General features: G+C 45.6%; 2 protein-coding genes across 3 annotated transcripts; both read left to right on the forward strand.

The window, feature by feature from the left end:
- The first annotated feature begins 3,630 nt into the window (after positions 1 to 3,630).
- LOC109761572 (protein phosphatase inhibitor 2) lies at positions 3,631 to 7,152 on the forward strand. 2 transcript variants are annotated; one of them, XM_020320388.4, is made up of 5 exons: positions 3,631 to 3,829; positions 5,113 to 5,200; positions 5,904 to 6,019; positions 6,116 to 6,283; positions 6,651 to 7,152. In XM_020320388.4, the coding sequence occupies exons 2-5, from the start codon at positions 5,196 to 5,198 to the stop codon at positions 6,863 to 6,865; spliced, it is 504 nt and encodes a 167-aa protein (XP_020175977.1). In that variant the 5' UTR covers positions 3,631 to 3,829; positions 5,113 to 5,195; the 3' UTR covers positions 6,866 to 7,152. The 2 variants fall into 2 exon arrangements, with proteins under 2 accessions (XP_020175977.1, XP_040242494.1); XM_040386560.3 differs by having other exon boundaries at positions 6,116 to 6,280.
- A 17,281-nt stretch (positions 7,153 to 24,433) lies between these two features.
- LOC120962724 (uncharacterized) lies at positions 24,434 to 26,372 on the forward strand. The gene is made up of 2 exons (XM_040386561.3): positions 24,434 to 25,510; positions 25,618 to 26,372. The coding sequence occupies exons 1-2, from the start codon at positions 24,637 to 24,639 to the stop codon at positions 25,662 to 25,664; spliced, it is 921 nt and encodes a 306-aa protein (XP_040242495.2). The 5' UTR covers positions 24,434 to 24,636; the 3' UTR covers positions 25,665 to 26,372.
- The last annotated feature ends 429 nt before the right edge of the window (positions 26,373 to 26,801 follow it).

Raw genomic sequence — 26,801 nt, forward strand, 5'->3', positions numbered from 1 at the left:
ATGAAATACCTTTGTAACGGGTGAGTTTTCGTCCGAAACCCTGATACTTCGAAAGAGATTGTCCATTTTGTACACGAAGTGCATCCAGTTTTTGCGGTAACCCTCTCTACTTTTTTGCACATGCTATGTGGGTGAAATTATGATACCATGCCAACTTTCAACCTTTTCTGAGTTCATTTGAAATGCTTTTCAATTTCAGGGTCATTTAGCTGAAAAAAACAGTAAATGCATGAAAGAATTTGTTTGCACATAAAATTTCTTCGCGTTTCAAATGCCAAAACACATAACTACCCTAACTATTACAGAGATTCCCTCCTGGGTGTGAAACACAGAAGAAAGTGATGATAGTGAAGACGATCACATCCCAGATCTTTGGGTGTGAAACTTTTTCTTCGCGTGTGTCCCTTTGCGCCGTAGCCATGGAAAATCTTCATCATTTAACCGGATGCTCGGGTCAATATTCACTGTGAATGGAGCAATTTCATCAAACTTTTCATAATCTTCTGACATGTCTGTCTTGTCATCCACTCCCACGATGTTTCTCTTCCCAGAAAGAACTATGTGGCGCTTTGGCTCATCGTATGATGCATTCGCTTCCTTATCTTTTCTTTTTCTCGGCTTGGTAGACATATCCTTCACATAGAAAACCTGTGCCACATCATTAGCTAGGACGAATGGTTCGTCTGCATACGCAAGATTGTTGAGATCCACTGTTGTCATTCCATACTGCGGGTCTTCCGTTACCCCGCCTCGTGTCATATTGACCCATTTGCACCGAAACAAAGGGACCTTCAAACCACGTCCATAGTCAAGTTCCCATATCTCCTCTATGTAACCATAATATGTTTCCTTTCCCGTCTTGGTTGTTGCATCAAAGCGGACACCACTGTTTTGGTTGGTGCTCTTCTTATCTTGGGCGATCGTGTAAAATGTATTACCATTTATCTCGTACCCTTTGAAAGTCATTATATTCGAAGATGGTAACTGGGACAACGAGTACAGGTCATCTTCAATAGAGACGTCATGCATGGTACGTGTCTGCAACCAGCCGGCGAAACTCCTGGTTTGTTCACGTGTAATCCAGTCATCAGACCGCTCCGGGTGTTTGGAGCGTAGAAAATTCTTGTGTTCGTCCATATACGGAGCCACCAAGGCGGAATTCTGTAGAACTGTGTAGTGTGCTTCAGTGAGAGAATGTCCGTCCATACATATTTTTTGATTCCCTCCTAGCGTGCCTTTTCCATCCAGTCTGCCCTTATGCCGCGATTCAGGAACATCAATCGGCTTAAGGTCAGGAATAAAGTCAATACAAAACTCAATGACCTCCTCATTTTCATGGCCCTTGGAGATGCTTCCTTCTGGCCTAGCACAGTTATGAACATATTTCTTTAAGACTCCCATGAACCTCTCAAAGGGGAACATATTGTGTAGAAATACAGGACCCAAAACGTTAATCTCTTCGCATAGGTGAACTAGGACGTGCGTCATGATGTTGAAGAAGGATGGTGGGAACACCAACTCGAAACTGACAAGACATTGCACCAAATCATTCTCTAACCTTGGTATGATTTCTGGATCGATTTTCTTCTGAGAGATTGCATTGAGGAATGCACATAGCTTCACAATGGCTAATCGAACGTTATCCGGTAGAAGCCCCCTCAATGCAACTGGAAGCAGTTGCGTCATAATCATGTGGCAGTCATGAGACTTTAGGTTCTGGAACTTTTTCTCTGCCACGTTTATTATTCCCTTTATATTCGACGAGAAGCCAGACGGTACCTTAATACTGAGCAGGCATTCAAAGAAGATTTCCTTCTCTTCTTTGGTAAGAGCGTAGTTGGCATGACCCTGATGTATGCCGTCTTTTCCATGCATACGTTGCTGGTCCTCCTGTGCCTTAGGTGTATCTTTTGTCTTCCCATACACGCCCAAGAAGCCAAGCAGGGTCACGCAAAGATTCTTCGTCACGTGCATCACGTCGATTGCAGAGCGGACCTCTAGGTCTTTCCAATAGGGCAGGTCCCAAAATATAGATTTCTTCTTCCACATGGGTGCGCGTCCGTCAGCGTCATTCGGAACAGGTTGTCCGCCAGGACCCTTTCCAAAGACTACCTTCAAATCCTTGACCATATCATGTACATCAGCACCAGTATGGTGGCGAGGCTTCGTCCGGTGATCCGCCTCACCTTTGAAATGCTTGCCTTTCTTTCTTACGGGATGCCTGCTCGGAAGAAATCGACGATGTCCCAGGTACACATTCTTCTTACAATTGTCCAAATATATACTATCGGTATCATCCAAACAGTGCGTGCATGCGCGGTATCCCTTGTTTGTCTGTCCTGAAAAGTTACTGAGAGCAGGCCAATCATTGATGGTCACGAACAGCAAGGCCTTTAGGTCAAATTCTTCCCCCATGTGCTCATCCCACGCACGTACACCTGTTCCATTCCACAGCTGTAAGAGTTCTTCAACTAATGGCCTTAGGTACACATCAATGTCGTTGCCGGGTTGCTTAGGGCCTTGGATGAGCACTGGCATCATAATGAACTTCCGCTTCATGCACAACCAAGGAGGACTAAGGAAATATTTCTCGGTTATGGAGGGGATACTACTCCCTCCGTTCCAAAATAACCGTCTCAACTTTGTACTAGCTCTAATACAAAGTTGCACTAAGTTTAAGACACTTATTTTGGGTCGAGGGAAAGATGTTTGCAGGCTCATTTTTGACAGTAAAATGAATCATAAGTCCTAAAACTATTGGTGATGTGTCAGCTTAGTCCTATAACTTGGAAACTGCAGCTCTGGGTCCTAGAACTATTGGAGGTGTGTCAGTTTAATCCTATAACTTCGAAACTGTAGTTTTTGGTCCCAAAACTATTGGAGGTGTGCCAGTTTAGTCCTATTACTTCGAAACTGCAGTTTTGGGTCCCAAAACTATGCAAGTTTGTTCATCTCAGGTCCTAAGCTTGCATGGCAGCATCTATGGCGCATTGTTTCAAAATAGCACTTTATATGTGTTTACTTCCCCAAAAGTGGTCCATACGCTTCAACGTCGCAGTGTGTGTTGCAACCTGCACGCCCTTCACCTACGTGCCCATGAGCTACAAGGCAACCTCGCTAAGAGGTTTTGGTGCGGCCGCCAGGGAGACCCCGAGCCAGTCGGCATGGAGGAGAGACACCGAGCCAATCGGGATGGAGGACGCCACCCCCCTCTCTCATGACATTGTCCTTGCCCCGATACCCTTGCCGTAGAGCTGGTCGTGCATGTTGTTGTTTGGGCACGAGCATGACCACAGGTGGGAAATAGTCACTGTTGCGGGCCGGTGTAGAAGTTAACCTGGTGGGTATATTGGGTGAACGTGGCAACAATTCAGGCATCTCCAAGCGACACGGCGGCGGGTCAATGCTGCCCATGCAAGCTTAAGACCTGTGATGAACAAACTTACATAGTTCTGGGACCCAAACAGTTTTAAAGTTATATGACTATGCTGGCACACCTTCAATAGTTTTAGGACCTAAAACTGCATTTTTCTCTTTTTGATATGTGTGGTCGTAGATGCTGTGAGCCACTACGGTAGCAGCTCAGTTCACGGTAAGGGTAGGATTTTCTCGTAATTATGTGGAAGTGCCGGGGGCAGAGGGGAAGAGCGTGAGAAAAGAAATAAGCCACGGAAACACCACACCTCCGGCGCGTGCTCCTCCGCCCCTTGCCCACCTCGACCCCGACCCCGACCCCGACCCCGATTCGCTCCTCCGCCGCTGCTCCCTCGTCGTCCACCTCGACGCCGAGCTCGTTCCTCCGCCGGAACCACTGCCGAGAGCAGCTAAGGTAATCCCCCCTGATCCCGGTCAAAATCCATCTCCCTTTCGTTACGACGCGCGGCCGATCCCCGTAGCAGCGACTTTTCCTCTCCACCGCCACCATCCCGTGCGGCGCCCTCCTCTTCTCCGCCTGACCTCCTACGGTCCTACCCTACCAATCCGACCCGACCCGATTCCGCCGCGCCTCAAAGCTGCCGCCGGGCCCTAGCTCCGCGTCATCGCCGACGCCCCGTCCCCCACCCCTCAGCCGCCCACCAACCCATCCCGCCTCCCCGGGACCGCCGTTCCCATTCTAGACCTCATCGAGATCCGCCCTGTCGCGCCCGCATAATACTAAGATGATGATCTCTCTTTTCTTAGTTTTAATTATGGGTACAAAATCATGGGGTTTGGCTCTGAAATGGTGACCGGCCATCTGCCACAGCACACTGAAGCGATCGTAATACAGTCATTCCATCTTTTTTTCAGAGGGAATAAACATTTCGTGTAGCCCCGGTTGATTGTTCACCACCGTAAGTCGAATCCTCAGATTCAGCCTTTCACACCCCACGGCCTTGTGGCGATGGTCTCCGGTGCCACTACACAGTGGCACACTCCCTTCATGGACGCGTTGTGCCAGGTTGAAGCATGCCCATCAGTGAACTAACTCTACTAAGACCGTCTTTGTTGAACACACCATCATGGCTGGTGATGGCATGTTTGGCCTTTGTGGGGCACCCTTGTAGAAAGCAAGGCAGCCAGTCCAGCGAAGAGAAATTGTGCAGCAGTGTGTGCCGGTGCAGTGCCGAGGGAGTACGTGCTTGTTCTTGAGCAGTAATGCTAGGAGGATGGAAGGCAAATTAAGTAGACAGTTCGTGCAGCCCACTTGCTGGTTGTTACAATAGTAGTATAGCAATTCGACTGTTATGTATCAAAGGGCCACCATTTTGGTGTGATGCACAATTGCCCCCATTTTACAATGTCACGTAGCAAATTTTGCTTATTATCGTGTTCAACTATTCCATATATCAATTTGTGTACTATTAAGAAGTATGTTTTTGAAAGATTGTTGGTATGCACATTCTGTCAAAATTGTCAGAGAACTGCACATTTGATTGACTACAAAAGCCATAGATTGTTGCTGATAATTGCCGTCTGGTCATTAGCTTGTCCCACCCCCCATGTGTCAGGTGAACTATTAGATGGTCTGTGCATGTCGGATTCGGTAGTCACAGTGGCACACGCCCACCTTCCGCTTCCCAAAATATGTGCATCTTTGTTCGATTTACTCTTGACAGTTTTTTTCTGCAGGAAAACCTAGAATAGGTGGTGTTATCTGGCTTCGAATTGCTGTCTAGACATTTCTTGATCTTCACTCATCAGAAACTTAAAGCATGAGGTTAGTAGTCTTAATTCCTCCTTTGAGATCAATAAGAAACTGTTTGAAAGATATGATGCATACTGACTTATTTTGTATGCACGTTTTTCGGAGTCTTAGTTAGTACTCCATTACTTGGCTTGGGTTGTTTCAAATCTTATCTCTGGGCTAGCATAATGATGGAGCATAAGCATTTCTCTTTTTTTTACCAACTTGTGAACAAGGGTTCAGCATATTTGTTTGGTGTCCTGAGGAATACAATTGATTTTTACATTGCAACATGACATGGTAAATGCAAGTGTGTAGAAAGTCTTGAACTTAATCCAGGTTTTATGCAAAATAGTATTCTCTGTTTGAGAAACTGGAAGGACTGATAGAGCTAATATGTCAAAGGGCTTATATTCGAGATAAGATTCTCTATTTGGCTTTTGCATTTTATGGTACTATGAAGGCATAGAAAATAGCATTGATGTTGCCTGCTTAAACACAATAAGGCCTAGCTATTGACTTCTACATGGATGTGGTATTGGAAAAAATGGGTATGATTTTGTAGTACCATTTGTATTTTTATATGGTTTTACATGTACACGAAACCATGTTTTTTGGCGCAAATGCTGCGCTATGATCCAGAGCTAATGAAAACAACTGAACTGGTTGCATAAGTGTGAGCTAGACCTCAACTTGCTTGATTTTGCTTCCATTATTTTGACCTTTTTCTCTTCAGCTCCCATCGCGTGAAGTGGAATGAGGACAATCTGTATGAGATTGAATCAAACAAGCCAGTGAGGCAGAAGATAACCGAGCCCAAGACACCGTATCACCCTATGATGGATGAAGATGGTATATGCCTTGTTACTTGTATTTCATCATATCTGACCACTATTTGTGCTCATAATGTGCAACGCTGAATAATTGCTTTCATTGCTTGCTCTCTAGGGTCACTATCACCAACACGCCCTTTCGACAAGTGTCTAGATGAGACTGTTAGTGCTGAAGCTATATTGACTGCTTTAAATGGTGTGGCCTCTTCAAGTAAAAATGATTCAAAGGATGATGAGTGGGCATCCTCAGATGATGATGCAGATGCCATGGAACAGGATGGTGGTTGGTAGCTTCTTTCTCAGTTACCATTTTATGTTTCTAGAGTTGCTAGAGTAAATCAGTAATTACTGATGTTCAATATATTTGACTAGCTGAGTTATGCGACTTGATTTATGGTATCAGCTTTCTGTAATGAGGTCCATAAGTGATCCAACTATATGACTACTCATATAGCTCTTCTAAATTAGCTAGCTAAGATAAACCTTTTGTAACTCCTTCTAAGCTGGTATCTTATATCATGATTTATATTTGTATTTGATGTCATGCACAAGTGTATACTTAATCATCAACGTAATGGGCAATAATAAGCTTACCATCTGAGTCCAGGACGTTATTGGAACAGGCAGTGATATGTTTGGTGTTCATGCAGACTCAGAAGCTGACAGATCATCAGTGAGTTTCAAAGAGCATCGCCGCAATCACTACGATGAATTCCGCAAGGTCAAGGAACTGATGCGCACTGGATCCCTGGTTGAAGACGAGGCCCGTGCGAACGAGCGAGCTGCAAACGACGTCGAAGACAAACCCGCAGGAGAGAAGGCAACAGGCGACAAGAGTGAATCGTCAGCATCACCTCAAGTATGAGCCGCAAAGTGATTTCTGTGGTCGCTAAGCCTAGGGAAGTTCAACTAAGCGGGAGCATGCAGTTTGCGCCTGCTCTATGTGTATTGCTGGATCCTTGTTTTCATACCAGATCGGATGATTTTCTGTACGCAAAGAACCTGTTCCTCTTTTCATATTTTGAGATCTTGTGGTGCCTAAAGTGGTGGAGAATTCTAGTTACGTCACGTTCAGTCAGGGGGCTAGAATTTGCCTGGGCTGCTTTTTATAATTCTGGAACTGAGTTATATGGACAACCCTTTTCTTCGTGAGATCATGCTTTACTGCTATTAGTGCTGATGATTGTGGATCTGTGATGGACATACAATTATTGCACATTTAAGGTATTCACTACTTTCATTGTTCAGTTCAGTAGTTCATTGGTTTGCCTGGCCGCTGGAAACGGCTTATGAGAATATGAGATTGTAAAGCAGGAAACTGTGGCCTGCTTGAACAGCTTGGTTTTTTTTAAAGAAAATATATTAATATCGCGAAGATACCAATTACACCTAGCCTCTGCACTTGCAAGATGTCACAAGACATCCAGGATGCACACAGCCAAAGAAGAAAAAAAAACAAAGGTCCTGTCACAGCGATCAACTCCTCTAGCACACCAACCATCACTAAATACAACACTCAAAACATAAGAGGTCTCCAAAAGCAAAGCCTTTAAGAAGGGAACCGTCGTTGCCCGATCCAAGATCTAAGGTTTTCACTCTCAAGGAAGTCCGAACTCTCAAAACAATTCCTTCAGCAAGGTAATTGTCAGGCACAACCAATGGGGGTCAGACCTTAGGTTTTCATCCTGAAAGTCACGACTCGGCACCCAAAGAGCACCACCAAAAATGAAATCTTGCAATGCTGCCACCCCAACTTATCAGTGCTACTTCTGAGAGTTATCAAACACCTGGCTGACTCCATCGCCACCAAGGCCCCGTCCGACTAATTGATCCTCCGATCTCGGCCACCATGACTTTCTCCATCGCCGTCTATTCCATGGAATCGAGAGGCCGACATGTCCCATGGTATCAACAAACTCGAGATCTTCGCGCTACGCCCTCAGAACCTTGTAGGTTGATCTGGACGCGCACGACCGGATATTGTCTGATCCAGATCTCCTAGGGAAGATCACCTTCAGCAGTTCCAGAACCCGTCGATGACCAGATCAAGGAGGGCCGATCATGCCGAACGTTGTCGTGATGCAAGCAAAGCACGAGGACCGCCACCTTTATTCATGGCAACGGGCCCCCACGCCGCCCCGAACCAGCATGCCACCGCCTGGCCGGCCACCATCGGCACCACCATGATGCCTACCCGGCGTCGTCAGGCCCCCAACCGCGCCACGAAGCCGACGTCAGATCTGGACGATAACCGAGATCCATGGCAACCACGTCTGCCCGCATCTGGCAGAGAGCAGCGGGCACGCCGGATGCCCGTGCGATACGCGGAAGCCGAGCCTGGCCGCCGCATCATCGCAACGCGGTGCCTGCGCATGGATCAAAGCACGCCAGCCAGATCCGCCACGGTGGAGAGCCGCCGTGGTGAACAGCTCGGTTGCTAATGCCAAAAAAATTTCAACACGCATCTTGTGCGCATTTGGCAAATTAAAAAGAAGTGTTTAGTAGAAAGCTCGAAGCAAAGTTAAAAGATGACGACAATTATGCAATTTTCCGGTAAACCAAAGTTCATCTTTTAAAAATAAATATAAGTATGCAATTTTTCAGTTAACAAAAATTCATCCTTAAAAATAAAATAATTGGTGGATGGAGGCCGGTGATTAGCGTCAATGATAGGTGGATTGGGATCACTCAAACTAGATCTAACTCGAGGAAGGTCATGTCCTCCATGCTGATATTGGTCTCTTGCGAACGCTAGAGTACATTGCGACTCCCACCATGGTCATTGTGTGCAATATCAAAGAGGAAGTGAGTTTGTGGGTGCTTGCTGGAGCTAAGCAATTGAGTATTGTAATGCCATGACAGTGCCGACTTCCTTTTTAACCCTCTATTGGGTTATTTGTTTCGAACCTTCTCTCCTTAATTAATTGTTAATGAAAATGGCAAATCTTATGCCTTGTTTCAGAAAAGATATGTAAATGTTACATATCACAACATGCACACACTCGCATAACGCCTACTAAAGATGAAGAATGGCGTGACGAGACATGCCGTCAAACCGTTTTTTGTGAGACTGTGAGACCTACTCCCTCCGTCCGGAAATACTTGTCCTAGAAATGATTGTATCTAGACTTATTTTAGTTATAGATACATGAAGGAAATATGCCCTAGAGGCAATAATAAAGTTGTTATTTATATTTCCTTACATCATGATAAATGTTTATTATTCATGCTAGAATTGTATTAACCGGAAACTTAGTACATGTGTGAATACATCGACAAACAGAGTGTCACTAGCTAGTATGCCTCTACTTGAGTAGCTCGTTAACCAAAGATGGTTAAGTTTCCTAGTCATGGACAAGAGTTGTCATTTGATGAACGCGATCACCTCATTAGAGAATGATGTGATTGACTTGACCCATCCGTTAGCTTAGCACTATGATCGTTTAGTTTATTGGTAATGCTTTCTTCATAACTTATACATGTTCCTATGACTATGAGATTATGCAACTCCCGAATACTGGAGGAACACTTAGTGTGCTATCAAACGTCACAACGTAACTGGGTGATTATAAAGATGCTCTACAGGTGTCTCCGATGGTGTTTGTTGAGTTGGCATAGATAGAGATTATGATTTGTCACTCCGATTGTCGGAGAGGTATCTCTGGGCCCTCTCGGTAATGCACATCACTATAAGCCTTGCAAGAAATGTGACTAATGAGTTAGTTACGGGATGATGCATTAAGGAACGAGTAAAGAGACTTGCCGGTAACGAGATTGGACTAGGTATTGAGATACCGACGATCGAATCTCGGGCAAGTAACATACCGATGACAAAGGGAACAACGTATGTTGTTATGCAGTTTGATCGATAAAGATCTTCATAGAATATGTGGGAACCAATATGAGCATCCAGGTTCCGCTATTGGTTATTGACCGGACATGAGTCTCGGTCATGTCTACATAGTTTTCGAACCTGTAGGGTCTGCACGCTTAACGTTCGATGACGATCGGTATTATGAGTTTATGTGTTTTGATGTACCGAAGGTAGTTCGGAGTCCCGGATGTGATCACGGACATGACGAGGAGTCTCGAAATGGTCGAGACATAAAGAATGATATATTGGACAATGTTATTCGGACACCGGATGAGTTCCGGGGGACACCGGATAAATATCGGAGTGCCGGAAGGGTTATCGGAACCACCGGAGAAGTAATGGGCCTTATTGGGCCTAGGGGAGAGAGAGAGAGAGGGGCTGCCAAGGGCTGGCCGCGCCCCGCCCCCCATGGGCCTAGTCCGAATTGGACTAGGGGGAGGGGCGGCACCCCCTCCTTCCCTCTCTTCCCCCCTCCTTCCTTCTTATCCTAGTAGGACTAGGAAAGGGGGGAGTCTTACTCCTACTAGGAGGAGGATTCCTCCCCCCTTGGCGCGCCTATGAGGGCCGGCCGGCCTCCCCCTCCCTCCTTTATATACGTGGGGAGGGGGGAACCCTAGGACACACAAGTTGATTGTTTAGCCATGTGCGGTGCCCCCCACCATAGATTTCCACCTCGGTCATATCATTGTAGTGCTTAGGCGAAGCCCTGCGTTGGTAACTTCATCATCACCGTCATCACGCCGTCGTGCTGACGAAACTCTCCCTCGACCTCAGCTAGATCTAGAGTTCGTGGGACGTCATCGAGCTGAACGTGTGCAGATCGTGGAGGTGCCGTACCTTTGGTGCTAGGATCGGTCGGATCGTGAAGACGTACGACCACATCAACCGTGTTGTCATAACGCTTCCGCTTTCGGTCTATGAGGGTACGTGGACAACACTCTCCCCTCTCGTTGCTATGCATCACCTAGATGGATCTTGCGTGTGCGTACGAATTTTTTTAAATTACTGCGTTCCCTAACAGTGGCATCCGAGCCAGGTTTATGCGTAGGTTTTATATGCACGAGTAGAACACAAAGAGTTGTGGGCGATAATAGTCATACTGCTTACCAGCATGTCATACTTTGATTCAGTGATATTGTTGGATGAAGCGGCTCAGACCGACATTACGCGTACGCTTACGCGAGACTGGTTCTACCGATGTGCTTCGCACACAGGTGGCTAGTGGGTGTCTGTTTCTCCAACTTTAGTTGAATCGAGTAGTGTGACTATGCCCAGTCCTTGTTGAAGGTTAAAACAACAAACTTGACGAAAAATCGTTGTGGTTTTGATGCGTAGGTAAGAACGGTTCTTGCTAGGCCCGTGGAAGCCACGTAAAATTTGCAACAACAAAGTAGAGGACGTCTAACTTGTTTTTGCAGGGCATGCTGTGATGTGATATGGTCAAGACGTGATGATATATAAATTGTTGTATGAGATGATCATGTTTTGTAACAGTTATCGGCAACTGGCAGGAGCCATATGGTTGTCGCTTTATTGTATGAAATGCAATCGTCATGTAATTGCTTTACTTTATCACTAAGCGGTAGCGATAGTCGTGGAAGCAATAGTTGGCGAGACGACAACGATGCTTCGATGGAGATCAAGGTGTCAAGCCGGTGACGATGGTGATCATGACGATGCTTTGGAGATGGAGATCAAAGGCACAAGATGATGATGGCCATATCATATCACTTATATTGATTGCATGTGATGTTTATCCTTTATGCATCTTTTTTTGCTTAGTACGGCGGTAGCATTATAAGATGATCTCTCAGTAAATTTCAAGGTATAAGTGTTCTCCCTGAGTATGCACCGTTGCTATAGTTCGTCGTGCCGAGACACCACGTGATGATCGGGTGTAATAAGCTCTACGTTCACATACAATGGGTCCAAGCCAGTTTTGCACATGCAGAATACTCGGGTTAAACTTGACGAGCCTAGCATATGCAGATACGGCCTCGGAACACTGAGACCGAAAGGTCGAGCGTGAATCATATAGTAGATATGATCAACAAAGTGATGTTCACCATTAAAAACTACTCCATCTCACGTGATGATCAGACATGGTTTAGTTGATATGGATCACGTGATCACTTAGATGATTAGAGGGATGTCTATCTAAGTAGGAGTTCTTAAGTAATATGATTAATTAAACTTTAATTTATCATGAACTTAGTCCTGGTAGTATTTGCATAACTATCTTGTAGATCAATAGCTCGCGATGTAGCTCCCCATTTATTTTTGATATGTTCCTAGAGAAAAACTATGTTGAAAGATGATAATAGCAATGATGCGGACTAGGTCCGTGATCTGAGGATTATCCTCATTGCTGCACAGAAGAATTATGTCCTTGATGCACCGCTAAGTGACAGACATGTTGCAGGAGCAGATGCAGACGTTATGAACGTTTGACAAGCTCGGTATGATGACTACTTGATAGTTTAGTGCGCCATGCTTTACGGCTTAGTACCGGGACTTCAAAAACGTTTTGAACGTCATGGAGCATATAAGATGTTCCAAGAGCTGAAATTGGTATTTCAGACTCATGCCTGAGTCGAGAGGTATGAGACCTCTTACAAGTACTTTGCCTACAAGATGGAGGAGAATAGCTCAACTAGTGAGCATGTGCTCTGATTGTCTGAGTACTACAATCGCTTGAATCAAGTGGGAGTTAATCTTCCAGATAAAATAGTGATTGACAGAGTTCTCTAGTCACTATCACCAAGTTACTGGAACTTCGTGATGAACTATAATATGCAAGGGATGACGAAAACGATTCCCGAACTCTTCGTGATGCTGAAATCGACGAAGGTAGAAATCAAGAAAAGCATCAAATTTTGATGGTTGAGAAGACCACTAGTTTCAAGTAAAAGGGCAAGGGAAAGAAAGGGAAATTCAAGAAGAATGGCAAGCAAGTTGCCACTCCCATGAAGAAGCCCAAAGCTAGACCCAAGCTTGAAACTGAGTGCTTCTACTGCGAAGGAAATGGTCACTGGAAGCGGAACTGCCCCAAATACTTGGCGGATAAGAAGGATGGCAAAGTGAACAAAGGTATATTTGATATACATATTATTGATGTGTACTTTACTAGTGTTTATAACAACCCCTCGGTATTTGAAAGATCGTGGATGTCTCCTAGAGGGGGGGGGGGGTGAATAGGCGCTTTAAAATAATTACGGTTTAGGCTTGAACAAATGCGGAATAAACCTAGCGGTTAATTTGTGAAGCACAAAACCTACAACAACTAGGCTCACCTATGTGCACCAACAACTTATGCTAAGCAAGAAAACCTACTTAGGTGATAGCAAGATAAACAACTAAGTGATAGCAAGATATATGACAAGAAACAATATGGCTATCACAAAGTAAAGTGCATAAGTAAAGGGTTCGGGTAAGAGATAACCGAGGCACGCGGAGACGACGATGTATCCCGAAGTTCACACCCTTGCGGATGCTAATCTCCGTTTGGAGCGGTGTGGAGGCACAATGCTCCCCAAGAAGCCACTAGGGCCACCGTAATCTCCTCACGCCCTCGCACAATGCAAGATGCCGTGATTCCACTAAGGGACCCTTGAGGGCGGTCACCGAACCCGTACAAATGGCAACCCTTGGGGGCGGTCACCGAATCCGTACACTTTGGCAACCCTTGGGGGCGGTCACCGGTACCCGTCAAATTGCTCGGGGCGATCTCCACAACCTAATTGGAGACCCCGACGCTTGCCCGGAGCTTTACACCACAATGATTGAGCTCCGAACACCACCAACCGTCTAGGGCGTGGAGAACTCAAACCGATGCACCAAATGCAATGGCAAGGGCACACGGAGTGCCCAAGTCCTTCTCTCTCAAATCCCACCGAAGCAACTAATGCTAGGGAGGAAAATGAGAGGAAGAACAAGAAGGAGAACACCAAGAACTCCAAGATCTAGATCCAATGGGTTCCCCTCACATAGAGGAGAAAGTGATTGGTGGAAATGTGGATCTAGATCTCCTCTCTCTTTTCCCTCAAAAACTAGCAAGAATCCATGGAGGGATTGAGAGTTAGCAAGCTCGAAGAAGGTCAACAATGGGGGAAGAACACGAGCTCAAGAGATAAGGTTCATTGGGGAAGAAGACCTCCTTATATAGTGGGGGGAACAATCCAACCATTAACCCCCACACCAGCCCCGCAGAGAGCGGTACTACCGCTTGGCCAGCGGTACTACCGCTCCCCCTTGCGGTACTGCCGCTGGGCCCAGAGCGGTACTACCGCAGTGGTCAGGGTGGTACTACCGCATACGAGCGGTACTACGGCCCCCACTGCCGCGGCTAGTACCGTAAAACCCGACACGAAAAAAGACCCCTCGAATCGAGGCGGTACTAGCACGAGACCGCAGCGGTACTACGGCTGGGGGCTACCAGCGGTACTACCGCTCTGGAGCGGTACTACCACTTGTAGCACCCAAGCGGTACTACCGCTCCGGCCCGCGGTACTACCGCTGGGACCAAACTGCCATAACTTCTGCATATGAGCTCCGAATTGAGCAAACTCAAGCTTGTTGGATAGAGGAAGACGAGTAGCATCAAAACCTCCAACCGAGTGAAACCTCCAACCGAGAAGAACCAGCATAACCTCCAACCGGTTATAGTAAGAAGAGGCAGGGGAGGTATGCCAACAAATAGAAGAGTGAAACCTCCAACCGAGAAGAACCGACATAACCTCCAACATCGAAAACATCATAGAAGATGCGAGTGAACTCCGTTTTCGATGAACTCGAGCTTGTCATCAAGATGACCATAAGCTCCAAAACTCACAAAGAGAAGAACCAAACAAGAACCAATAAAGATGATGCAAGGATGCAATGGTTTGAGCTCTCTATGAACGATACGATCAAGCTACTCATCGAGAGCCCCCCTTGATAGTACGGCAATCGATCCTATAACCCGGTCTCCCAACTACCATCATGAGACCGGTAAAATAGAAAACCTATCAAGAGCAAACCTTTGCCTTGCACATGGTCCACTTGAGCTAGATGATGACGATCTTGCCTCCCTCAAGTTGGACCACCTTTCTTGGTTGCGTTGGCTCGATGAAGACTAGTTGATTGCTCCCCCATACTCCACTATGGGTGAGCCACTCTTCCGCACATCTTCACAAGTCCATTGTCACCACAATGGACGGCAAGCTTCAAGCATTTGATCTCTTCATGATGCTTCACTTGAACTTGCACACCGCAACATCTTCACAAGTCCATTGTCACCACAATGGATGGCAAGCTTCAAGCATTTGATCTCTTCATGATGCTTCACTTGAACTTGCACACCGCAACCTAACCCCACAAAGAACTCTCACGAAGACCATGGGTTAGTACACAAAGCGTAATTGACAATGCTTACCATACCATGGGATCGCTTGATCCCTCGGTACATCTTGTGCGCTTTGTGTGTTGATCAACTTGATTCACTCTTGACTTAGTCTTAATCAACCTTGACTCTTTCCAACTCTCTTCATTTGGATGATGTCTTGAAGGTAAACATGAATGATCACACAATCTTCTTCTTCAAGACATGCTTGCGATAAGCTCAACTCTCACATGACCAATCTTTGGATAATTCCTTAATAACACATTGGTCACCACATAAACTCCTTGAAACCACCACATGGACTTCAAGAAATGCCTATGGAAAAATCCTTCAAATATAACTCAAGGCAACCATTAGTCCATAGAGATTGTCATCAATTACCAAAACTAAACATGGGGGAACCGCATGTTCTTTCAGTATTTGATACTGGTTCAGTTTCTAAGAGTAGTAACTCGAAACGGGAGTTGCAAAATAAACAGAGACTAGTTAAGGGCAAGGTGATGATGTGTGTTGGAAGTGATTCCAAGGTTGATAAGATCACCATCGCACACTCCCTTTTCCTTCGGGATTAGTATTGGAACTAAAAATGTTATTTGGTGTTTGCGTTAAGCATAAATATGATTGGATCATGTTTATTGCAATACGATTATTCATTTAAACCCTAGTCGCCGCCCGAGCCGCCCAAGCAGACGACGCGGGGGCTCGAGGGAGAAAATAATCTTCTGGGATTAGTATGCAAATAGGGGTTTTCAAATGAGGGATGTGATTGCAATGCCAGAAAAATGGGGGTGACTGGCTTTTGCCCGCACGGACATATAGGAGGTCAGATTTGCACATTTTGATAGTAGATACTCTTAGCTAGCAAGGTCAGATTTGCACATTTTGCATAAATATGATTGGATCATGTTTATACCTTGCTCCCGAGCGAAAGCTCAAAATCCTCTCCGGATTGGGTGGCGTCGTCACCGTGCGCGTCGTGCTCTCCTTGGAGACGCCGCCTGGGGATGCTGCAGGTTTGGGTGAGTGTCGCCTTGGTGTGGAGACGTCTGGCAGCTGGTTTGTCCCTGCTACAGTGGCTAGCGATGCCATGATTTGCAGATCCGGAGTCCCCTTTGGTGGTTTCTCTCCGGCGTGGCTGTAGCCGTGCTGTTGAGTACCCAACTCTTCTCTGTGGCGTCTGTTTTTGCTCTCGTGTAGCTCGCTGCTGTGGCTTGGCTCGGTGCTGTTTCATCCTCTTCGATTGCCCCAGGTGGCTTTCCCTCTGTGCTGGGTGTCCGCGGGCGGCGACTTTGTAGCTGGCGTGGTGTGCTTTTGGCTTCGTGCAGATCAGGCGGCGTGTTCTTTACAAGTGGACGTGAAGCCAGCTCCTTTCCTAGCTCTCGGGTGAGCGTCTCTCTTGCCGACGGTGCGGCGTCCTCGAACCAGGACGAGAGGGTAGGGGCCCTCTTCGGCATCTGAGGAGGTAGGAGCCGTCCCTTCTCCGCCCGATGTTACAGACACAATCTTGGTCCTTCTCTTAGCAGTTGGCTGATCCATTGCGATCTACTTTGTTTGGTTGTCCCTGGCCCTTAGTGTAGTGGGCAGCGACATTAGCAAGTTGTGCTCCATATTCCTATTTCATGCTTGTTAGTGTGTGTTGCGTTGTAAACTACTCCATCAGCCCCTTGTATCCTTTTCGTCTTTGTTAGCTTTGTTGGTTCCCTGTAATGCCTGGCCGGTTGATGGCTTTGTTAATTCAAATCCGGGCTCTTCTTGAGCCTTCGTTCTAAAAAAATACTAATCCCAAATTACCCAAACTAGAACATTCAAAAGCAAAGTACCCAAATTCTACTCGTCGATGTCGGAGATGTAGATGACCCCCTTCCCGGAGTCGCCGGCGGTTGGAAATATGCCCTAGAGGCAATAATAAATTGGTTATTATTATATTTCCTTGTTCATGATAATCGTTTATTATCCATGCTAGAATTGTATTGATAGGAAACTCAGATACATGTGTGGATACATAGACAACACCATGTCCCTAGTAAGCCTCTAGTTGACTAGCTCGTTGATCAATAGATGGTTACGGTTTCCTGACCATGGACATTGGATGTCGTTGATAACAGGATCACATCATTAGGAGAATGATGTGATGGACAAGACCCAATCCTAAGCCTAGCACAAGATCGTGTAGTTCGTTTGCTAAGAGCTTTTCTAATGTCAAGTATCATTTCCTTAGACCATGAGATTGTGCAACTCCCGGATACCGTAGGAATGCTTTGGGTGTACCAAACGCCACAACGTAACTGGGTGGCTATAAAGGTGCACTACAGGTATCTCCGAAAGTGTCTGTTGGGTTGGCACGAATCGAGACTGGGATTTGTCACTCCGTGTAAACGGAGAGGTATCTCTGGGCCCACTCGGTAGGACATCATCATAATGTGCACAATGTGACCAAGGAGTTGATCACGGGATGATGTGTTACAGAATGAGTAAAGAGAATTGCCTGTAACGAGATTGAACAAGGTATCGGGGTACCGACGATCGACTCTCGGGCAAGTAACATACCGATTGACAAAGGGAATTGTATACGGGATTGATTGAATCCCCGACATTGTGGTTCATCCGATGAGATCATCGTGGAACATGTGGGAGCCAACATGGGTATCCAGATCCCGCTGTTGGTTATTGGCCGGAGAACGTCTCGGTCATGTCTGCATGGTTCCCGAACCCGTAGGGTCTACACACTTAAGGTTCGATGACGCTAGGGTTATAGGGAATAGATATATGTGATTACCGAATGTTTTTCGGAGTCCCGGATGAGATCTCGGACGTCACGAGGAGTCCCGGAATGGTCTGGAGGTAAAGATTTATATATGGGAAGTCCTGTTTTGGTCACCGGAAAAGTTTCGGGTGCTATCGGTAACGTACCGGGACCACCGGGAGGGTCCCGGGGGTCCACCAGGTGGGCCCACCGGCCCCAGAGGGCTGCGTGGGCCAAGTGTGGGAAGGGACCAGCCCCTAGGTGGGCTGGTGCGCCTCCCACAAGGGGCCCAGGGCGCAGGAAGGGGGGGGGGAAGGGGGAAACCCTAGGCTCAGATGGGCCTAAGGCCCACCTAGTGGTGCGCCCCCCTCTCTCCCCCCTTGGCCGCCCCTCCAAGTCCCATCTAGGGCTGGCCGCACCCCTTGGGGGGGAACCCTAGATGGGGGCGCAGCCCCTCCCCCTCCCCTATATATAGTGGGGGTTTTGGGGCTGCCATACACATGAGAACATCTCTCTCTTGGCGCAGCCCTACACCTCTCCCTCCTCGTCCCCGGCCACTCCAGGCGTGGAAGTTTCTCCCAGGGAAAAGACGCGGAAGGGGCCGGGGCTCCCCCGATATCGTGGGCCGCCAAATGGCCGGGTAGATCACCCAGGGCCAACTTGGCTCGTGGGTTCCCAGCCCGGGGAACAAGCAGGGATCCCAGGGGGAAACTGTGAAACCAAATGAGGCCTTAGTGGGCTGGTTTGCCCCCTCCCCTTGGCCCATGCCCCCCAACACTTGTCGGGGCCCCCCGAAACCCCTTTCGGTCATGCTGGTCATCATCCGGTATCCCTGGAACACTTCCGGACTCCAATACCCTTTGTCCAATATATCAATCTTCACCTCCGGACCCTTCCGGAGTTCCTCGTCATGTCTGGGATATCATCCGGGACTCTGAACAACCTTCGGTAACCACCCTAACAACTCAAATATACTTATATCGTCACCAAACATTAAATGTGTAGACCCTGCTGGTTCGAGAACTGTGCAGACATGACCGGGACACCTCTACGGTCAATAAGCAATTGCGGGACCTGGATGCCCATATTGGTTCCTACATATTCTACGAAGATCTTACCGGTCGAACCTCGATGCCAAGGATTCAGCTAATCCCATATGCAGTTCCCTTTGTCTATCGGTATGTTACTTGCCCGAGATTCGATCGTCGATATCTCCATACCTAGTTCAATCTCGTTACCGACAAATCTCTTTACTCGTTCCGTAATACAAGTTCCCGTGGCTAACTCATCAGTCAAATTGTTGCAAGCTCATTGTGATACCGTATTACCGAGTGGGCCCTGAGGTACCTTTCCGTCATACGGAGTGACAAATCCCAGTCTTGATCCATGTCAACTCAATAGACACCCTCGGAGATACTATAGATCATCTTTATAGTCACCCAGTTACGTTGCGACGTTTGATACACACAACGTACTCCTCCGGTATCAGTGAGTTGCATGATCTCATTGTCATAGGAACATATACTTGACATGCAGAAAACGATAGCAATAAACTTGACACGATCTCATAGTTTGGGTCTTGTCCATCAAATCATTCTCCTAATGATGTGATCCCGTTATCAAATGACAACTCATATCTATGGCTCGGAAACCTTAACCATCTTTGATCAACGAGCTAGTCTAGTAAAGGCACACTAGGGACACATTGTTGTCTATGTATCCACACATGTATCTGAGTTTCCGATCAATACAATTCTAGCATGGATAATAAACGATTATCATGAATAGGGAAATATGATAATAACCAATTTATTATTGCCTCTAGGGAATATTTCCAACAATTTTGTGCGGCAGTTAAAATATATATTTTTTGTGATGGCTCAACAATACATTTTTCCATGGTGTTATTTTCCTGGGTTTCTCCAGTGCATCTTCAACGCCAGCTACCAACAGAGTTACCAATACTTCAATTAAGTAGATATTTGTAAATTTACCAGCACGACGATTATGTAGTTACCAAGCAACCCATGCTATAGCTACCAACACATTGAATATGTAGTTACCAAGCAACCCATGCTATAGCTACCAACACATTGAATATGTAGTTACCAGACCTGACCGGCCCTGGTTGACTCTCTCTTGCTAACTTGTGTGATCATTTCACAACACATTTCCTATTGCGAACAGATGGTTGTGTGAAACTCGAAAGATATTCTGTATGGGTGGCCATCGCATCATTTTTCAATGGGGTAACTTGGACTGTCTACGCATGTCTCATCCGAGTCAAGGCCGGCCCATAGCCTGGGAAAAGGGGTCATCGCCCGTGCCTTGAATATTGTTTTTGCTAGTTACCACTATCATATTATACATTACACCACAAAGATTATCAAAACTATAAAAGAGAGCCTCAAGATAATTTAGCATAGTTTATGATAACTAGGTTTCTGTGTTTAAACCAATGCACATTTTTTCGTTTGAAAAACGGGTAAAAGATCTCATATGCACCAAATCAAACCAAGTGAATCTAAAGAAGCATGTCAGATAATCGAATAATATGCAAAAGTACAGCCAACAACATTTTATGTTATTTGATGATTATAATAATAGTGCAAATTTCAATATAAATACACATCATAAACATGTTGTAACCTATTACTGAACCCAACTTACAAATCACAATTGTCATGCCCTAGAAGTTTCTATGAATATATTTATCTAATATACAACAGAAACCACTATGAAGATATTTTTTAGTGTGTGTGATATGGAATACATAGATACACAAATATATGTGTATACACTATATAGTTTAGGCAATATTATAAAGTATTCAGAATATATTTTTAACAACAAACAGATAGTTTGTTGCGTCATACAATTTAAATTTTTGAGAATAAAAAATTACAATTAAATATTACAAATGCATAAAAAATATATTTATTAATTAAAACCATTGTCATGGGATTAAATCCGATTGTAATATGCATGGTATAATTAGTTTAAAATAAGTATAAAATATTAATATAAAAAATGGTGTGGACTTCCTCCTTAAATGCAAGTGAGCATGTGAAAACTGTCGTTAAAGGTGTTTGCGAACAGAAATGTATATCAACTCAACAAAATTATGGTAATACAAGTGCATTAGACCGCACTAGACTCTCATTCTGACGCAGCACAACCGCACAAGCAGGTTCAAATTGCCAATTTTGTTTAATGCTTAGAGGTACTACTATACATGCCCCACTAATAGTGAGGTTGAAAACGGTCCAAGCAAGTTGTATATAACCGGAACAAAGCCCATGTTTATTTATCTCGATAGCTATGCCAACAGCATTAATCAGTACGAGCGGCCAACGAATCGGGTCCGGCAGCCCATAAAAAGTCCAAACAATGCATCTGGTTACCGTCGCCAGAAACATGTCTACTTTGTAGTTTCCCACGTTACCCTCCCTGCAGATGTGCCATATCGTGGGGCTGCAACAAAAAACAATTGAGTTATAAGAAAAGAACACCTAAATGGACACATGTTATAGGAAAAATAAATAATAATTAAATAGCATGTGGATATTACATGAGAGATAAGTACATGGCTGCAGTGAATATGTAACCGAAAATAAGTACCACACCCACGCCCGTCGGGCGTCTCGCTAGACGGCGATGGCGATGGTGCGTCTGTGAAATAAAACAATTAGAGCATACATATATCAGCTACGCAGTGTACCCGCAAACAAAAACTACGTAGTGTGATGGAGCGCAAAAGAGAAAGGAGGAGTTTCATGACCGCCTATAAAATGTTTATATCAAATGCTATGAATACAATACAGCGAACGTGTAAAGTGCTGAGGTTGAAGAAATGTATCAGTACATCTACTATACCTTGGCAAAGTCCACAGTGCGAAAGCCAACCATATTGACCTACCGTTTAATGAATCAAATGGCAGCAAACTCAGCTGCTCGTCGTCCATCCCTGAATGATGACGACAACATGGAACTGCAGCTCCACATTGATTTTTGCTGGTAATAGTTGGCGCTTCATTTACCTCCTTTCTCAATAACTCTTCCAGAATATAAAGGACTCACTCGACAGTAAACTATCTTTAGTTACTTGCAAATAAATTTGGCGCATTACACAACAAATAACAGTAAAGTGTAAACCAAACCAACACAACCTTTTGCAATTATGGCCTTCATTATTTATATATGTACTGTTGAACATTCTAACGCAATTCGTTTCCGAACAATTTAATATGCAGCCAAATAGTTACAACAATATCTAAAATTTTGATGTGCTTTCCTGGAATAAACCGTGGCCAAGCAATGAAAAGAATCTACACAAGGAATAAACCTGTGTGGAAGAGCAAACATTGTAACCTCTCAAGTAGCTGGGTGAGATAAACTACTCCTGGAAATGTGACCCTGTTAGTTTGAACCTTAAGGTCCTTTGAGCATCAAGTCCAGCTTTTCTCAGACAAGAAATAAAAAATGGATGTTGGTTTTTTGCTTTTTGTAAGGGCCGCGTTTACAATCGCCTCAATAACCCAATCTGACAAAAAAAGGATTCACAACATTTTTCTTCATGACAAAATAATAAAAAATCTCACAGAAGAATCTGCACATAGTAAATTTCCTGGTACAGTAAAAACAGCTAGTGGAACAAAACGGTTCACCAAATGCGTATTTCGCTCTGCATAATCTGCTGCTGGTTAGTAAAAGACAGAACATATTCTGGTATAGGTTCTTCTAGTTAACATCAATTGGCTGCACAACCGAAATTAACTCAGATCAAATACTCCTACAAAGCAATAGCTGAACTTACTGTTAGGTTGATCTCTTTCCGTGTGGGCCCAACGGCCCACCGGGCCCCTGATCCGCGCCCTGATCGGGGGCGCCCAACCACAATATGGTTGACGGGCCCCTGTCACGCAGCGCTACATAAAGAGGTGGGGGCCGGCGGCACGCAGTACGAGGTTGATCGCGTTGCCAGTCTCCCCACTGAAAACCCCGACCCGATCTAGGTCTAGCGCTGACAGTGACGGGAACCTCCGCCGCCGCCACTGCCTACACATCGCCGTCACCTCCACCTTGCCCACTCTCCGCCATCGCCGTGCGCCCCAGCACCACGATGGCCTCCTCGAGTTCATCCTCTGCTGCACAAGGTGGGTTTACCGGATCTAATCTAGCCTAGTGATCCAGAGGGTCTATCAATGGTATCAGGCCATCTTGGCTAGATGATTTTCGGTAAAAAGATAAAACAGAGAAAGAAAAGAACTCCCTCTCCCCCAAAGAACCCTAGAAGGGCAAAGAAAGCTCAAAGAAAAGTTGTGCCGCCGTCATGGCCGCACCTGTTCCTCTCGATCCGGACGCGCATCGGCAAGCCGAGGCGTCGGACGAAGAACTCACCCCACAGGGGCAAAGAACACCACCACCGACCCATTCGACGGCGGCGCGCTCACCACAAGGGGAACGCGCGACCGGCGAAGGGGTCGGCAGGGGCGCAGCCGCTCCGTCCATCTAGGTCGCCGTGGTGCGGCAGCTCACCTCTCTCTCTCTAATCAGAAGGAGGCGGTGGATGGGTGAAAAAGAGAAAGAGAAAGAGAAAAGAAGGGGAACAGGGTGCTCGCGCGGCGCGGTGGCGCGCTGTCGCCGCCGGCGGCCGGCAGAGCCCCGACCCCGCTACATCACAGAGGCCGGCTCGCAAGCCCGACTCTCCCTCTCTCTATCGCATGAAGAAAAGGGTGCAAAGGGAAAGGAAGGGGAAGAAAGGGGAGGCACGCCTGGCGCGGTGGCTTTCGTCACCGTCGTCGGCGGCCGGAGAGAGCAGGCCGTGGGCTGCGAGAGGAGCCGCCGCCGGCGAAAGAGACGAGAAGAGGCGTGCGGCGCGCGAGAGGAGAAACGCAATGCGCCTAGGGTTCGGGCGGTGAGGCCGGTCGGATCGTTTTGATCAAGCGCAAACGACGCTCCACCGTCGGATCGCGACGGACGGCGGCGATCTAAACCCTAAAGCGGCTGCGGGTCACTGGGCCGAAAGGGAGGCGCGAGCTGGGCCGAGGCCGCCAGCTGCGGGCGCTGCCGCGCGCTGGGCCAAGGCCAGCAGCCGCGCGAGCTGGGCCGAGGCCGGCTGTTTTCCTTTTTTCGTTTTTTAATAGTTCTAGTCCATTTTTTGGGCAGATTTTAAATAGTTTTCCTATGCAATTTTTTCCAACGAAAATTTTGTCTAGAAAAGGAAATGTTCATGAATTTTACACAGAAAATAATAAAGTTCATGATTTTTTATTTGATCAAAGAAAAGTTTCTGTAAAGAGTAAAAGTTCGTGAATTTTTATTCATGATTTTCCGCTGCGTAAATAATTAATAATGCTCTTTTACAAAGAAAATAAAAGTTTCCATAGTATTAAGTTTTTTAACAGCATGTTAAAGTGATTATTAAAATGAATATGATTATGTTATTTTTATGACCAACGTTGTTCATAACATGATCATGTTTTATTTAAAGGTGCATTTATTTCTAATTTTTGCCCAACGGTAATATAGATTTAATTGCATAGACAGTTATATGTTTAATTTGACCAACGTTAGATTAATACATATGATTGTTATATTGATGTCATTTAAATTGTAATTTCAGGAGGCTTTCATTTGATGAGTTGCCTAAAAGAAGTTCCAACACTCAGAGGTGACAACCACACTGAGTGGAGGAAGAAAGTTGAACTGGCGTTTGTTTGTGCTGATCTTGACTGGGTTGTGGAGAAACCACAGCCGGTCAGACCCACAGAGCCAGTAAGAGAGGCTACTGACGATGATGCTGCATGGGCTAAAAAGAGAGGGGACTATGCTCCTTTGGAGCAGTCCTACCTCATAGATAATCAAAAGTGGGTCAATGCAAATAAAAAATGCATGGCCTTTATAAAGAACACCATTGAGAGCGCCATTGTGGGCTCCATTGCAGAGTGCACTTCCGCAGGGGAGTTGCTCTCAAAGATAAAGAGCCAGTTCACTGGCTCTTCAAAGATATATGCCACCCAGGTGTTAGAGCAACTGGTGACAGAAAAATACAGAGGTGGCAGTCATGGCATAAGAGAGCACATCCTCAGGATGAGCAATATGGCTGCAAAGCTCAAACCAATGGATGCGGATCTGGAGATCAAACCAGCGCTCCTGGTCCACCTTGTCATGGCTTCATTGCCAAAGGAGTTTGAAGCTTTTGTAGTGAACTATAATATGTCACCTGGAACATGGGACGTAGAAAAGACAATAGCAATGTGTGTTCAAGAAGAGGAGAGACTAAAAGCCTCACATGGTGGTACACTCAACTATGTGCATGGTCACAAAAGAAAGAATTACAATCTAAACAACAAAAGTTCTCCTTCAAAGCCACAAGGAAAAGTTTCCTATCAACATCAGCGTCAGCAACAGCCTTTCTCAGTGGACAAAGACACTTGTCTCCACTGTAAAAAGACCGGGCATTACAAGAAAGACTGTCCCGTTTGGCTAAAGTCGATCATGGCAAAAAGAGGTAACAATATAGTTTCATTTGTAAATGAATCCCTGTATTCACAGTTTTCAAAATCCACTTGGTGGATTGACTCTGGAGCAACTGTTCATGTTGCAAATTCTTTACAGGGATTCCATTCGACGCGGACTACGCTAAGAAGCGAAAGACGCATTGAAGTGGCGAACGGAGTTGAAGCAGAAGTTGAAGCTGTCGGTGATATCTCCTTGGAGTTAGCTGATGGATTCAATCTTCTACTTAGAGATGTTTTATTCGTTCCATCATGTAATAGAAACTTAATAAGTGTTTCTTGCTTGGACAAAGATAATTATGAGTGTTATTTTGGACATGGCAAGTGTGCCATTTGGTTAAATAATGCTTATGTGGGTGATGCTTTACTCCATGATGAGCTTTATTTGTTATCACTTCGTGAAAAAGTCTATTCCGTTTGCAATGTGAAAGAACATGTTTCTGCGTCGAATAAAGTACAAAAGAAAAGAAAAAGAACATTTGACTCATCGAAACTATGGTTCTGTCGCTTGGGCCATATTTCGAAGGGGAGAATAGAAAGATTAGTCAAAAGTGAAATTCTTCCTCCGTTAGAATTTTCAGACTTAGAACAATGCATAGATTGCATTAAAGGAAAGTACGTAAAACAAATCAAAAAAGGTGCAATCCATAGCACAGGCACACTAGAAATCATTCACACTGATATTTGTGGACCATTTCCGGTGAAAAGTGTGGATGGATATGACTCGTTCATAACATTCACAGATGATTACTCTCGCTATGGTTATATTTATCCAATCAAAGAAAGATCGGAAGCGTTGGATAAATTTAAAATATTCAAAGCTGAAGTTGAAAATCAGCACGATAAAAGAATAAAGATAGTAAGGTCCGACCGTGGGGGAGAGTACTACGGTCGACACACTCCATATGGCCAAGTCCCTGGACCTTTTGCGAAGTTCTTGCAGGAGACTGGCATAGTAGCCCAGTATTCAATGCCGGGTGAGCCTTAGCAAAATGGAGTAGCTGAAAGGCGCAACCGTACCCTTATGGATATGGTGCGCAGCATGATGAGTTATTCCAACTTGCCATTGGGATTATGGATGGAGGCGCTTAAAACCGCCATTCACATTCTCAATAGAGTACCAAGCAAGTCGGTGCCCAAAACACCGTATGAGCTATGGAAAGGAAGGATGCCCTCCCTACAACACTTCAGGGTGTGGGGGTGCCCTGCTGAGGCCAAAATGTTTAATCCAAACATTGCAAAGTTAGATCCCAAAACAGTAAGTTGCCACTTCATTGGCTATCC

The sequence above is a fragment of the Aegilops tauschii genome, chromosome 4 (genome assembly GCF_002575655.3).
Source record: "Aegilops tauschii subsp. strangulata cultivar AL8/78 chromosome 4, Aet v6.0, whole genome shotgun sequence".
NCBI classification, from domain to species: Eukaryota; Viridiplantae; Streptophyta; class Magnoliopsida; order Poales; family Poaceae; genus Aegilops; species Aegilops tauschii.

What these genes read in the sequence shown, in the direction of transcription:
- LOC109761572 (XM_020320388.4), top strand. An exon ending in CCCTATGATGGATGAAGATG is followed by an intron (nt 6,020 to 6,115) that starts GTATATGCCTTG and finishes CTTGCTCTCTAG; the next exon opens with GGTCACTATCACCAACACGC. An exon ending in TGCCATGGAACAGGATGGTG is followed by an intron (nt 6,284 to 6,650) that starts GTTGGTAGCTTC and finishes GTGTTCATGCAG; the next exon opens with ACTCAGAAGCTGACAGATCA.
- LOC120962724 (XM_040386561.3), top strand. Translation starts at nt 24,637, where the DNA reads ATGAGTTGCCTAAAAGAAGTTCCAACACTCAGAGGTGACAACCACACT. An exon ending in GTCGATCATGGCAAAAAGAG is followed by an intron (nt 25,511 to 25,617) that starts GTAACAATATAG and finishes AATTCTTTACAG; the next exon opens with GGATTCCATTCGACGCGGAC.